Source organism: Haliaeetus leucocephalus, unplaced genomic scaffold (assembly GCF_000737465.1).
Source record: "Haliaeetus leucocephalus isolate CR32 unplaced genomic scaffold, Haliaeetus_leucocephalus-4.0 Scaffold173, whole genome shotgun sequence".
Lineage (NCBI taxonomy): Eukaryota > Metazoa > Chordata > Aves > Accipitriformes > Accipitridae > Haliaeetus > Haliaeetus leucocephalus.
In genome coordinates this window covers 8,846,161-8,861,694 of record NW_010972609.1, presented here as the reverse complement: position 1 = coordinate 8,861,694, position 15,534 = coordinate 8,846,161, and the positions used below count along the sequence as shown (strand labels likewise).

The 15,534-nt window shown below is 39.9% G+C and overlaps 1 protein-coding gene across 2 annotated transcripts in view; it reads left to right on the top strand.

Annotated features, from left to right (window-relative positions):
* The window catches only part of MICAL2 (microtubule associated monooxygenase, calponin and LIM domain containing 2), a 60,194-nt gene that overhangs the window by 26,297 nt on the left and 18,363 nt on the right, over positions 1-15,534 (top strand). The window contains exons 6-16 of one of the 2 annotated variants that reach the window (XM_010563783.1): positions 157-257; positions 1,910-2,167; positions 2,988-3,103; positions 4,383-4,509; positions 4,720-4,810; positions 4,908-5,055; positions 7,214-7,413; positions 7,929-8,041; positions 12,293-12,364; positions 12,959-13,108; positions 14,282-14,386. In XM_010563783.1, the coding sequence (XP_010562085.1) occupies positions 157-257; positions 1,910-2,167; positions 2,988-3,103; positions 4,383-4,509; positions 4,720-4,810; positions 4,908-5,055; positions 7,214-7,413; positions 7,929-8,041; positions 12,293-12,364; positions 12,959-13,108; positions 14,282-14,386 (1,481 nt within the window). The remainder of the gene's footprint in view (positions 1-156; positions 258-1,909; positions 2,168-2,987; positions 3,104-4,382; positions 4,510-4,719; positions 4,811-4,907; positions 5,056-7,213; positions 7,414-7,928; positions 8,042-12,292; positions 12,365-12,958; positions 13,109-14,281; positions 14,387-15,534) is intronic. The other variant, XM_010563784.1, reaches the window with a different exon arrangement.

Sequence of the window (15,534 nt, the reverse complement as noted above, 5' to 3'; positions counted from 1 at the left end):
TTGTTTTGTTTTGTTTTAGAGCATCTTGTCCACTAATGCTTCATCCCAGCTGGGAAAGTGAATGTATCCCAAGAAGGAAACACACCTGTGGGGATTGTTAGTAAATGACACAGACAGTGCGCTGTACTTCATAACAGATGTATTGTCTCTTTTCAGGAATTGACCTGGAGAATATTGTTTACTACAAAGATAGCACTCATTATTTTGTGATGACAGCAAAAAAGCAGTCTCTTCTGGACAAAGGAGTGATTATTAATGTATGTAAAAATGCTGGCTAAAACCCTATTTTGTTTACTTGGAACAGAATAAGTGTGCATATTAACGTAAACATTGTTGTATGTTATAGAGGGTGTTTATAGACTTACTAGATCACTTCTTTAAGGCTCAGATCACTTATGTCTTAGTCTGACTTGTTTGTTTGTTTTTCCTTCCAGTCAGCACAAAGTTTCTGTAGGGAACTGAAAACAATACTTTCTAAATTTGTCCCTTCTGAAACTGGCTGAAATGGAATCTTGACTCACCTTGGAAATACCTGGTGTGGTCATCTCACCAGAAAATAAAAACCTTATTTATTTAAAGGAGAACTTAGAACAGCTATGTCCAGTTTTATCAGGCAAATGAGGAAGTGTTAAAACCTACCCCAGGCTAAATTGCAAATTCTCTGAAGTGGGTGAAACATGATAGGCGGAGGCCGTAAACTCGATGGCCTGAACTTTGAAAGGTACTTGGGACTTTGAGCCCTTTTTTTTTTTTTTTTTTTTTTTTTTTTTCTCCTTTTGTGAGATTTGGGGGGGTGTTTTCTTTTGTTTCAATAAAGTGTTTTGGCACCATTTAAAATGGTCTTCCTGGAAACCCAAGAGAGGTCAATTTTTCTTGCAAAATAAGAAGGTGCCAAAACAGTTGAGTATAATTTCCCGAAGGAAGTACTTGTGGGGAGCTCTCAGAAGGCTTCTTGGCTTTCTGATGGACCACGACGCTCCGTGCCACAATTTCCTGCCCTTCTGCAGGACGGGGTCTCCCTGGACAGAGCAGCCGGGGTGGGAGAAGGGAAGGGGGCAGCCCCCAGCAGGATGCGTGGGGAGCGGGAGGTGGGCCCGGGGCTGCTTGTAGGTGGGCACAGTCCCAGGAGATCTGTGGGGAGATTGGAGAAGAAGAGAGGCAGCAGCTGTGGCCCGTCAGGGCTGTTTTCCTGACCTGCTCAGGTCTGAGAGGGGAAAAAAAACCCCAACACAAAGAACAAAACAAAACCAGTCTGTCGAAAACAACTGGGCTAAGAGCGGTTCTGTGGTATCATCCCTATGATTAGGGGTCTCATCCATGATTAAGCTGTAAATAGAAACAGCCGTATTAATAATCACTGGCTTTGAGTAGGATGACCTATAAAGGCAGGGTCCTTCACCACAAAGGCCAAAAAAACCCCCAGCCTAAAGCAGAACAACAGAAAAGCTTCTAAGATCTAAGTTTGAGTGTGTTGCTACTGAGATGCTAAGTCAAACCTTCAGACCGAGACCCACGTGGTGTATCATCGGTCCATCAGCACTTCTGCTCTCGTGTGGTTTCAGATGTGGGGTGCACACATGCAGAAAAGCATTGCGGTGGTGATGATAACATCTTTTGATGGGAGGGAAGTAACGTTATGAAACTAACACATAACCGAGCAACTGGGAGGCACTGTAAACTTCTATTGCAAATAAAGGTGCTTATTCAGTGTTGGCATAGAGGGCGTTCCTGTTTGGGGCACTACGGTAACCTATGCTTGTGTATTAACTTTTTGAAGGAGATGACAAATCTCACTTGGTTCTTTGTGCTGTGAGATGTGTAGCTGCAACACTGATGCTATGAGACTGCAATGTTCCGATCCAGAGAGGATAGCTGGAGTATCTAATCCTGTATGCTTCTCTCCTTGCAGGACTATATTGATACTGAGTTGCTCCTCTGTGGGGAAAATGTGAACCAGAACAATTTACTGTCCTATGCGAGAGAAGCTGCTGACTTTGCAACCAATTACCAGCTGCCATCCTTGGATTTTGCAATTAATCACTATGGGCAACCAGATGTAGCAATGTTTGATTTTACTTCCATGTATGCATCTGAAAACGCTGCACTAGTGAGAGAGAGGCACAGACATCAGCTCCTGGTGGCGCTTGTTGGAGATAGTTTGCTTGAGGTATATCTTGGAATGCTCTCCAAGGAGTCTTTGTTTTGTTTTGTTTTCTCTTAATCCAGCCTTTCAATCTATCCTCCAAAACAAACTGTCCTCTCTTACATGTCCTGAAACAATGGTACCTTCTTTGGAATAGATTTTTTTTTTCCTTTTTCTTTTTTTATGCCATAGTTTATGCCATAACTAATGCTTGGCTGGCAGTCTCCCTGGCTGAGATCCTGTTTTGCTTTATGCAAGTTGTATTTCTGTCTGAAAACTGTGAGTTGTGTGTCCTCAGCTTGGGTGCATGGCGTAATTTTCCTCACTTCCATCACAGAGAAGAACTTGGTCCAAATTTTTATTGCAGTCTCTTTGCCTTAATAAATTCTCTTTTTCTCTTTTTGAAGTAAAAAGTATATATTGCAACTACTATTTTTTTTTATAACTCGTGCTGACAGCCTGAAGTGTTTGAAAAGATCAATCCAAAGCAAAACTAGGAGATGACAAGAAAGGCATCTTTTTTCCCTTTTTTTTTCCTTGATTAATTCTTGAGTATTGAGTCTTTTTTTTTTCCCTCAGGTTTTACCTTTTGAGGTTAAGAAATTTGTTTTTAAATATAGAAGTTAAAAAAAAGACAAAGTTAAAGCAGTCTTTTTCATTACCTAAGACTTGGAGGAGAGAAACATCTAAAAACTACAAGAGTTGGCTATGTCATATTTTAACTCTTTCTGGGCTATTTTTCTAAGACAGTATGGAACCCTAGACTCCAAATTCACATTGCAAGTTACTTTTGTAATAAGACCTTAAGAAATACAAGGAATTAAAATGTAAATGCTTCTTACAGCCCTTCTGGCCAATGGGTACGGGCTGTGCAAGAGGCTTCTTAGCTGCTTTTGATACTGCATGGATGGTACGGAGCTGGGCTCAAGGAAAACCCCCGTTAGAAGTCCTTGCTGAACGGTGAGTGCTGCTTTTTTCTTCTCCATAATTTCCACTGTTTTGAAGAGTTGCAGTATTGGTAGAAGGCAGTGGAATTCACAATGCCAAAAGAAGAAATATTGTTCTTCACTGCAATGGCATTGGGTTGAAATTATCCATTCCTTCAGGTTACTGAATAATTTAAAATAGCAGTAGGCTGTTGCTCTGTAAGCTTCTGCACACTAATACAGAGATCCAGCAGTGTGCCTGACATGGGTTTAAATCACTAATTTAAGTCACTAATGAGTAGAATTAAGTGTGATCCTTAAGGAAATAAAAAAAAAAAAAAGATACTTTGTGTCAAAAAACGAACCCTCCAAACATTTCGGCACCTGTTGTTTTAAATTAAAAAAAAATAAAAAAAATTTCCTGAAACAAGTCTAAATGAATACTTTAACACTAACAGCTTTCATAGTTGGTATCTGTGACTGACTCTGTGTTTTAGCTTAGTAGTCCTGAAGCCCTCTTTATTTAGACTGCTAAACGTGTGGCAAAGGAGAATTGCTATAAAACTGTGTCATAAGCTGCTTTATGTAATGTCTTTTTGAGCAGAGCAAAAAAAATCTGTTTTTAAGTATACCAGCAATCCTGGTGTCACCATGATTTGATGATTGAAGATTCTGACTTTGGTCCTGATGGCAACTGCCCTGCTCCGCTACAGCTGCCCCGGCTGTTTCAGGGTAGATACACAATAGAAATAGTCATGGTTGTGGTTATGCAAGTAGAAGCATTACTAAGTACAGTGCTTTGAGAAGTTTTAAGATAGAAGCCAGTGGGCTGACTCAAACACAGCATAGTCCCAAATGGAAAATTGAACAGCATAATAAAAAAGGCTGTGGTGGTTATAGGAATTACAGTATGATGGGATTTAGTACTGCTATGTGGTAAAGAAGTTACTCCTTGGGTGGAGGTTAAAGCAAAACCAGATGATTGAATGATGTAACCTCCTTTTTTTTTTTTTTTTTTTTTTTTTTTTTTTTTTTTTTCCTTTCCCTTCCTCTTGCTTGCTTCCTGCCTCAGGAAAATATGGGCATAAGTTCTAAGAGTCTGTCTTTTTGTTGTCCTTTTTCTGTCTGGCATCATTGTTCTGCTGAGCAGAGATAAGAAATGCATTATGCATTTAAGGATGCATTATGCATTTAGTGCATAACACTTGCCCTGGAAGAATCATAAGGTGCAGGTAGCTGCAAAAAATAAAATACTCTTTATATAATAAATATTTATTTTAATCAATATTTCTTGCATCTTTTTTCTCTATAAGAGAGAGCATTTATCGACTCTTGCCTCAGACTACCCCTGAAAATATTAACAAGAACTTTGACCAGTATACCATTGACCCGGGAACAAGATACCCGAACTTGAACTCAAGCTGTGTGCGGCCTCACCAGGTCAGTACTTAAAAGGCTTGCTTGTGAAATCACAGTCAATTTTTTGTCCAGGAGAAATAGGGCCACAAGTAGTGCTAGTGTATAAACAAAATCTTCAGGAGACTCCTTAATTTGGATCCAGCTGTTGATAAAGTTAACCTAGAAAGAAAATTCTTTTTTTTTCTCTCCAAGCAATTCTAACATTATGCTGCCAATTGATTGTACTTGTAGGTGAGGCAATTATATGTTACCAATGAGTTACAACAATGTCCTCTTGAAAGAGTAAGCTCCATTAGAAGATCAGTGAATCTCTCGAGACATGGTATGTTACATCTCGTGTTTGCTGTGGCTTAATATTTGGAGCCTTCTGAGCATACAGAAACTGACCGAAATGTTTTTGCTCTCCACTGTAACTGCAGAGTCAGATATTCGACCTAACAAGCTTTTGACCTGGTGTCAGAAACAGACAGAAGGGTACCGTAATGTTAACATTACAGACCTGACTACCTCCTGGAAAAGTGGCCTTGCATTGTGTGCAATTATCCATCGCTTCAGACCTGACCTCATGTAAGTGACATCTGTAGGTCAAGACCTTGAGTGTAGGATGTATTAAGTGTTTACCGAAGTATAGTGTAAGACTAACCAGAACACTGATACTCTACGGTCCCCTTCTATTGCTGGTTTTTGCAAGGAGGTGCACACCATTGTCAGGTTTGGGGGATGGAGAGGGTGGGGTTGTTTTTGCTTTGGTTTTTCTGTATGTCCTTTGTGCCATTTAAAATGAAATATATACGCTTTCAAAGAGCTAGGAAGGCTTTGAACTTTATGACTTATGATCATGTTTGTAGGAGTCACATGGCTATTTAAAACAAAAATTGCAGTGCTTGGAGAACGTGAGAGTTGCATTCCTGGGTCCCTGGAGACAGGTTATTAGTGTATGTTTAAAACCACAGCCGTAATGGCACATAATGAGTTACAGAAATACCTGGATGAACCTTAACTGAGCCGTCCTCGGTCTGTTGCAGTGGTGGTTGTGACAGTCGTGTAGGGAAACGCTGGGCCACGGAGGTGCACAGGAGGTGGTGGCTTTGCAGAACTCTTTGTCCAGAAGAGTGCAGTGCCCTTGCACGTGGGCTGTGCAACAAGGACTAGCCCTTGAAAATTAACTGCTGTAAGGATTGAATGTAAGCCAGCATTCCCCTTTTTGACAGTGTTTCTGGGCTCCTAACCCTACAAGACCTGACTTCTTACGTATGAGTATTTTGTAAGGTTCCTTGGTTAGATACAAGAGGGTCAGTGTTTAACAAGTGTCAGGAAAAGCCAGTTGCTGGCACTGGGTTACTGGGCCTGCTTGATGCATTCTGTGGTGGGGTGACTCTTCTGTCCTCTCACCAGTCTCCAAAATGCAGTGGATACGTTGTCTTGCCTTCGTACACGGACTTGGGCATCACGAATGAATTATTGTCAGTCTCCCTTTATTGTGGATAAATGAAAGAAATGAGCTCTTTTATGAGGTGTGATAAGTTGGAAAAAATAGCAGCAATACCCAGGGTGCTTGTTTGTGCAGCTTTGCCAGAGGAAGAGCTAACATTGTAAGAATAAGATATTTTTTTGCCTCAAGTTAGTTTTTAAAAATAGGAATTATGGATGGTTTTGTGGATATAAGCGGGGGGAGAGAGAGTGTAGAAAGCGAAGCAATCTTTGCTGTCTGTGGAGAGCATGTCTCTTAAGCACTGCTCTCTATAGCTTCCTGAGCTGACAGACCTCGAGCTTTTTAATTAACATTGTGTTTGGATCTTTTGGGCTTTTTGTGTTAAATGGAACTGCTGAAGGACTTGGCCGGATGAAAGCTGGGCAGGCAAGAGAGGCAGCTGCTGGTGGGCCGTGGGCAGGGCTGGGGCAGAGGGCTGCCTGCGGACCCCGGGCTCCAGAAATAGGCAGAGTGTGTGGGTGGCGGGGAGAGAGAGAAATTCTTTGGGGGTTCAAAAACTCACATTCCTTATGAGGAGAAAGAAACTACCCTGCCTGGAGCTTTGTAATTTATTCACATGCTTATTTTAATCATGAATTTTGGACGCTGTTCAAGGGGTCAGAGTCTTAGAATAGGCCCCATAGAAAGTGGATTAGAGGATAGATAATACAGTTCCAGATGTGTGATGTGCTTATTTAGTGCACTGCTAGATCCGTTACAACATGGGCAGGAGGTTGTCATCCAAACTGTGTGTGTAACACCTTAAAAAGAAATGTAGTGCCTCTGCATGTGTGTGCGTGCACATATAACATGTTTGTTTCATAAAATGCTAGCCTAAATTTACTCCTTCTGGCTTTGATGATGTATAGAACTAATTGAAACTAAAAAGTCAATTGCTAACAGGTGCAATCTGTAGTACCACAGCTGTGTTTGGAGAGGAAAAAGCACTTCTGAGGAGGAACTGCATTTCTTCATAAATAAGGGAATCCTTTTTCATGGGACTACATCAAAATCCAGTTTGGTGAAATAGCTTTTAAATCACATTTCTGGCAAAGCCAGCATTTGTAATAACAGGATTTGTATGTGACTTTTACCTTTGGCGCTGTGTAGACTCTGTAGCTTTGACCCAGTGAAATGCCGGTGCCCTCGTTCGCGGTGCTGTTCTGCGCCTCTCCGGCGGGCAGGGGAGCACCGCGTCTTTCTGAGGGGGGCAGAGAGCAAATTGCCACTGATGCCAGTGTGTTGTCCCCTCAGCGACTTTGATGCTCTGAACGAAGAGGACGTTGTCAAAAACAACCAGCTGGCGTTTGACGTTGCTGAGCAAGAGTTTGGGATCCCCCCTGTGACCACGGGGAAGGAGGTGGGGTCAGCCGGGGAGCCCGACAAGCTCAGCATGGTCATGTACCTCTCCAAGTTCTACGAACTGTTCAGGGGGACACCTCTGCGGGCAGTAGGTAAGCCGAACCCAGACTGCTCCCAATTCTTGCAAGTTTGGGGAGTGGAAGCACTTCATCCAGGCTGCTTACAAGCACTGCTCTTGAGCCCTTAAGAGCCCTTTCCCAGCTGAGTCATTCTGGCATGTGAGCGTGCCTGCTTCTGTCTGCAATAGTTACCTTGTGCTTAAAAAAGGAAAGAGGGAAAAACTTGATTGAAGACCAGGGTTTTGTGGGTCCTTGATGGTTTCAGAGAACAGGAGCAGCTGGATAACTGCTGCTTGACATCATGAAGTTCATGTATCAGATTGTTAGAGTGATTCTCTGGTAAGGATGACTGCATACAGAATGTCCATTCCAGGGTGTTTCTCTTCCGTTTTTTAACATACAACCCTATGTTGTATGTATTTACTTTTATTTGGCTAGGTTTCTTATATATAATTGCTACCAGCACTCAACTGGAAAGTTCTGGCTTAGTCAAAGTATTTAAAAAAGAAATCTGAATAAATATCCTAAGCAGTTGTTTTTTTGAGCAGATGCTGGCGACAAGCAAAATGGAGAAAATAATGATCTTTGTTCAGCAAAATCATCGAACTTCATCTTTAATAATTATATCAATTTAACTTTACCAAGAAAACGAGTACCAAAGGTAAGTTGTGAAGGAAGATTTGCCCTATAAATCTTTCTCTTTTAAAATGATGGAAATAAAGTGTCAGGCTCAGGAATAAGGGGGTTTTTAATATCTCTCTCTATATATCTATCTATCTCCCAGTATTAAAAGACCTGTAGAAGAAGATTTTTGAGCATATTAAAAAAGTAAAATAAGATTTCACAGTAAACAAAGCTAACACACACATGCACACTCAATAATTATGATGTTTGTAAGGATAAAACTGAAGCACTGTCAAACTGCTGAAGCATTAGTAATAGTCCCAGTTAAGCATTCTGTGCAAATGCAAAATTGCAAATCACAATGAGAATTTGGGTGTACTTGGGGAGAATTCATATCCATTGTCTGTGTCAGTCGTCTTCAGCGTGGGTAAGTGACAGGAGGAGGATGTTTTATTTGGTGTGTTTATAAGTTGCCATTTTCAACTTGAAATATTTGAGATCTTGGCTCTGTTATGTGTATTGTCTTTTATGGTTTATTTTTGAAAATTTTTCAAAAGGTGTTTTTAGGACGTTTTGTGCAATGCTAGGGAGCTTTGGGTTTGGTTTTTTTGAGACAGGAAGGTCTTGGATTTTTCTGGCTATTTCTACCTTTAAGAAAAATAGTACTGTAGTTCTGTGTTCCTAGAGTTAAATATACAGCCATAATATCAGTTCAGATAATCACTGGTATGCTAGAATGCTTATGGATTGGGAGGGAGTGCTGTTTTTTAAGGAAAGCAGTGATTTGAACAGTTTGTGGATGCTGTGGAAGCTTTCAAACCATTACAGATGTATAAAGCCTGCAATGGTGACAAACAGCAGGCAGGTTGACTAGCATGACTGAGGTAATGATCTCTTAGTCATCCCCATATAATTTTCTCTCTTGGTCACTTATTAATGAAAACTTATTGACAGGACCTGTTTATGTCCCTGTATAAAACACATCCATGCCCATACATGTTGCAATTAAAGACTCCAGGGCCTTGAAGAGTTATAGAAACCTGAGTTAATACTGTCTGTCATAGGACTGTGTGCAGTGAGAGTATTGTGTATATGTTTCTGAATGGATTATAACTTCAAAAGTTTTATATGATTTAATTTAAAAGTTACTCTAATGACATTATTCAGTAATAAAGTGGTTTACCTTCTGCCTATTCATTAACTTGGTCCTCTCCTGAAAGGAGACCTTGAGGAGGGGCTTTTCTTTCACAGCCAAGCCTACCTTCATTTTAACTTCAATCTAAATGGGGAGTGTCTGCACAGCCTGGCTCAGAGGCAGCAGTATCTCAAGTACAGCTCTTGCAGATTTACCAGCACAAGTTAGACAGCAGCATATACTCCTCCACCAAAATGAATTTAACTTCTGTGTGTTCTGAAACACAGCTTAATGCAAAACTGTTCCAGGTTTTGAGTTTCCTGGGCTAGCCATAAAATGTATCTTGACTATGATGATTCTCAAGTTCTTTCTTTGTTTTTTTTTTCCTTTTCTTTTTTTTTTTTAAACAGACCTCCTTAATGCTTAACTGTATTGCTTCATTTACACCTAAGCAGAGACTCTTTAAGTTTTGCCTCCAAAAATACAGATTTCCTACTTCTTTTGGAATTCAGTGTCCTTAATAAAAGTTCAGGTGTACATATATGTACTGCATTTCTCAGTATTTTAATATATTGCTTTTTAAATTTGTTGCTATCTTCTCCATTTTGGTAGAAATATGATTTTTATTTTTTTTCCACATGAAGAATTACTCTAGAACCTCCAGATATTTCCTAGACTGACTTACATCTTGAATATTTTCCATCCACAAACACATTTTCAAAACCTGCAGACAGTCAATTGTCCAGTAACCTCATATATCCTTGTTAGGAAATAACTTTTCCCTGCCACCCACATATACACAAAACCAAGTGACATGTTTCCCAGCTAACCAAGCAGTGAGAAACCAAATAGGCAAAATAAACATTACTTTTTCTTGCGGGTGACTTCTTTAGACGAAGAACCTTTTTCATGACCGCATTATTGTTGTTTTTCCATGAGTTATTTGCAGAAGTAAATAGACTTTTAGTAGTGGGGAGGGCTTTCCATTACTAAGCCGTACAGCTCTCTGACTAAACTCCTGTCATGAAATACGTCTTCTGTCATACGAGGAGGTATAGTTCTTGGCACTATATGAAAGCATGAGGTGATTTGCTTGACAGGCCCCTTTGGTTTCACACTACAGGGGCTCATTTGAAATGGAGAAGTGGAAGCGGTATTTTCCAAATCAGCTTGGGGAGCGGGACTGTCGAGACCTTATTTTGTATGAGGCTTTGCAGCCCTGTCATGGATGGGGTATGAAACTAAGCAAGAAACACAGTACTTGGGTTCGGACGGAGACTTGCGAGTGTCATAACCGCCTGGAACTAGCTGGGAAATGAAGCTCCTTGGAAAGCAACTGCTTGAGTTAAGAGTTTGGCTGTGGCTGCAGTTTTATGATTCTTTCCCCTGCAAAAAGTGGTGCTGAGCGTCACCCAGGTGTGGCAGTAGGAGAACACTTGCATATCACAGAGTCAAAAACCAGCTGGGGTAGCAGTGTCGCTTACTAAACTTCCCGTACCATCTAGTTTGTCCTTTTATTTGGCTGGAAGAGGGATCCTTATCTGGGCGTAGGTTGTGAGAGACTGGGAAGCGGGGGCCCGGAGCTGGTGTGGCGGTAGCTGTTCTGGCAGCGTGTGCTGGGCTGGATAATGTTTTTCATTCTCCTGCAAGGGCTGGGCTGGAGAGGAACTGAGATTTCCTGTGCTCCAGACTAATAAATGAATGGAGGTGTTTACACAATAAAGGGCACAGTCCTTTTTCTTGGAGTTTTTGCTAGGCAATTAAATTGCTTTGTCTTTCACATCTTTGTAAATATGTTAATGAAAGTCCTTTATGTAAGATTTTTGAAAGGCAACATCTTGTTTGCTCCATTCACTTAGGCAAATTCTGCTTTTATGTGGTACAGATTATTAGGCAGAATACATTGTGCTGTTACATTGTTTGCTCTTCCTTGGTAGACTAATGACTATAGGTAGTGCAAAGCTAGGTTATTGAGAGCTGGTGTTTGAAAGACAATGTACCAAAGCATACAAAGTAATGAAAATATTGTCATCTGATTCTTCTGGTGTTTGCCCAGAAGTTGTTTGGGATTACTTCTATTCAGTGCATAATGATTTATTAAAAACACTGTATATGTAAAAAGGAAGCCTGTATTCTTTGATCTTTCTCTCTTTATTCTTTTTTCTTAAGTTGGCTGAGTAATCACTAAGTTACAGCATGGGCAAATGCAAATAAGTGGAATGTAGTTTATTGTTCATAAAATATAACCTAAGATGAAATTTATCAGACCAAAAAATCTCTTCATTGTACCAGTTCTTCAAGACTGAATTTAATAAGAACTGATAGAAATTTTTTAAGCATTGACTATTTTGCAAGTTTGTGCAGGCTGAGTGTGAAGTGTTATTTATTATTTGTGTAATCTCTAGTTCAGTAAAATAATGAAATATGTGCATAGCTTGAGCACAAAATAGGCAATTTGGTTGCTTAAGTACTGTAATGTAAAGCCATAGTCAGAGAGATGAACCTTACAAGGGAGACAGACCTTTAAGGCAGACAATAATTGCTCCAGAAAAGGAGATACGTCTGCACTATGAACACATAATCTGCATGCAGATATCTAGGTTAAAAGAGATGTGGAGGCTATAGTGAAAGAGTGAGGGGTTTCTGGATTTTGTTACTTATCTGGAAACCAGTGTAGTCTAGATTAAAAATCACAGAATAACTGATGCTGTAATGCCTTTTTCTTCAAGGATGTGCTAGTGCTTTATGAATTATAAACTCTTCAGTACTGAAAGAGGAAAAGGTAAACGCCAATATTGTAGGGCCTGTGTTCAACAAAGTGGACGAGCATGTATTTTCACCCATCAGAGTCCAGCGAGAGCTCCCAGTCAGGGGTTACAGGGCAGCTTTTACATCAATGGTAACTGCCACGAGGGCCACCAGGCTCCTCGCACGAGGAACGATGCTGCTGAGCTGGGGGGGCGCCTGACGAGGCGTGCCAGTGCAACGAGGACCCCCGCGTGCTGGCACCCATCACCTGTGTTTGCCTTGTTTAACGCAGGCCAGACCACACTTGCCTGGTTATGAAAGTTGATAACCGGGGAGGAACTGCTTGGGTAAATCTGGTAACTGCTACAGTAATCCATAGAACTTGTTTTGCCTTTGCCGTTTCAGGTTGAAGGGAAAACGGAAGAAAATGAGACTAACAAAAGACGTCGAAAAGGTCTTCTTGGTGTCTTCGAGGAGGTTGGTGTTCAGTGGTGTCTGCACGTATCCAGCTCCTTGATGAGCACCAGAGCAGCAGAGGCAGCGGGAGTCAGGGGGCCAAGGCCTCTTGTGCTTGGCGGGAACAAAAGCCTTTCCCCTTAGAACCTTGAATTTACTGTGGTGTGCACTAAAGGAAAGCTAAATTTGTTTAAATCATTTGGTTGGGAGGAGGGCATTACCTAAATTGCACTAGTTTTCTTTCTGACCCAAGAACATTTAAGGTATTGTGGGTTGGTTTTTGTTTTGTTTGGTTTTTATCTTTTCCCAACTCAGTTATTTAAACAAATTTTTGTTTGAAGAGTTTGCATTGCAGCTTGGTTCCTAGCCCCTCTCTGATTAGTTACCTGCATTATCATCACCAGCACCAATTAATGTTCTCTTTTTACTGTACTCTTGGACCAAAGAAAATATTTTTTTGGTGATTTTTGCATGCTAAACAGTGTCATTTTTAATATACTGTGGACTGTATTTCCTTTCACACTTTGCTGATCAGGATGTTATCTCTTTCCTTCTCTCTCTTCATAAGTGTCATAGGTAAACTCGAGAAAAACATAGTTTGTTGTTTTCTTGTAGGCTTCAGGCTTTTCAAGCCAAGGGACAAATGCTGGGAAAGAACAGAGTGATGGCAGAGAAGGATTGAACCAGAATAAAGTTAAATCAATGGCAACTCAACTGTTGGCAAAGTTTGAAGAGAATGCTCCAAATACAATTTTTCGGAGACAGGTAGGTCATAGATGAGCATAAAAGTAATCTCTGAAATTAAACTGTAGTCCCTTCTTGTGAACATGATGCAGATTTCCAAGGGAAAAAATGGATGTGTTATGTGTTCAAAGTGGGTTGTCTTTTTTTATACTTTATGCAAATTAAAGGTGTTCCTCTGAATACTTAGCGAAGAAATATGACTAATATAGATTGACTAATGCATATTAATATAATGTATTAAAATCTATTATATTAATAAAGCGTAGTGGAATTGCAATGTCTAGAAATCTCTTGTAAGCCAGTCTGTAGAATTTTTGCTTTGTATGGAAGTTTAAGCTGGCTGCATATGGTATTGCAGGAGGACTTTTTTTTTTTTTTCCCCTATATTCTGTGAATAAAGGACACTACATATCCAGTGGAATCTTTCTTTGTGGAAAATTAAGAAAGTGTAAGAAGGGAACCTAATTTTTTGCAACATGTGTCTGGCTTCCATTTCCATTCCTAAAGTAGGCATAATGGAATATATTTGTACATTCCACAGCATTTTCCTGGTTTGCTGTTAGTGTGACTAGTGGTGTTTTAAAAATAATCCAGCGCTGTCAAGGTAGGGATGATAAGGTCAAAGCCACACTTGAGTCAGTGATGGTTTGAGTCAGGTGAGTTCAGATCTGTCACCTAAAAGATCTGAAGGAAGGATGAGCAAGGTGTCGAGGTTCTGTCGAGGATGGTGGCTTTCTTAAATCTTTGTGCTTGTATCCATTTGTTTATTTACGTATTTAATTCCTCCAGAAGTGTAGGCTTTGTAGATGTCAAGTGACTTTCTCAGTCCGTGAACCACTGTTGTTTGCACTCTACCTGGCTGCTTGTCAATGCCCTGAGCTTTCTGCGTGCAATATGTGTGCAGCGGTCTGCTGGGCCATATTGAAGGAAGCCTTGATGTGTTACTTTTTGATCATAACCTCTCTTAAAGAATACTGAATGTGCTGAATTTTAAGTATATCTTTGATGGTGGAAAGGGTTAATAAAATGGGTAGGTGACAAAAATCTGCAAAACATGTTGTTAAGCTCCATAGTAACGTGTCTTTAAAAGCAGCTTTTATTTCTTTCTGCCTCAAAAGATCTTTGAAACCTATTCACTGTCTTCCTTTTTTTCCCTCCCACTCTGTCTTTATAATTTTAAAAATGCTTTACAAGGAGCTAATAGATAGACCAGCCCTGCTCTCTTCTGACCCTCCTGTTAATCCTCGCTTTGCTAAACCTAAGGATCCAAGTCTTCTTCCACCTCAACCAAAAAGGCAGGTAGGAACTCATATGGGTAACACTTCACAAGCACACCATTTCTCTTACTGCTGGGAACTCAGTGTTATTGTATAACTACAGAACATATAAAACAATATTTGGATGTAATCTGCAGAGTTAATAGATATATTTAGCTGAGAATTATGAAAACAACATTAAACTTCAAGGCTCTTTTACACCTGCTTGACCAGACGAGGAAACTATTTGAAAGAATTAGTAACTGTGTGGCAAAAAAACCCTAAAAACATAGTTGTTGATTTCTGTGTTATCACATCTGGACTCCATATTGTATAAATATAATTACGTAGCTACATTTATCATGCAAGAAAAATACAGCAGTACCTGAAAATTTGTGTGTGTATGTACTTGATGCTTTGGGCCGTTGTAATGATAAGGCAAAGGGGGTTTTCCACCCCGAAGAGACCTGGCAAAAAAGTCTCTGATAAAAGCTTGAGTGTTGAAAAGCTGGTATTGATGCCCAGGTTTTTTTATTTCTTTAAGTAGAAATTGTGATAAGAATTTCTGCTGAAAGCTCTTTTGTGGCATCATATACATGGGGCAAAATTTTTTAAGACATTGTCTAAAATTTTCTCTTAGTACTTCCAATGAAAGCAATCTCATATCCAATAGTATTGATATACACTTCACATTAGAGTTTTAAATGGAAGTACATATCCTGTAGTGGCATTTCAAGAGTGGTCTGCAGTGAAATGAGATCTGCATTGCAAGTGGAAATCTGCAGATCAGCTTGATGAAAAATGTGGATTCATAAATAGGCAGAGAATTGGTGTTTTAAAGGCAAGTGTGCTATCCTGAAACATCAGGGGCACACTGCAAGTTGATTGGCATAAGGTTTTTTTAATTTTAATTCTGAGAAATTTGGAAAATTTGTGTATTTATTTGAATTGGACAGGTAGAATGAAGTAGAAAACTGTCATGAAAAGGCCAGCTGGAAGGTCATTTTTAAGACTGAATTTGATAAAGCTGAACTGCTTCAAATGTTTCATTTACTTCAAAAGCTACTTTATATAAAGACTTAAATTCAGAGACCTATTCTGAACTCCTCAGAAAATGCTTTAAATCTGAAATACATTATAGCTTGACTTGGGTCAGACTAGATCGAGAATTATGCCAAGAACTACTGTTGA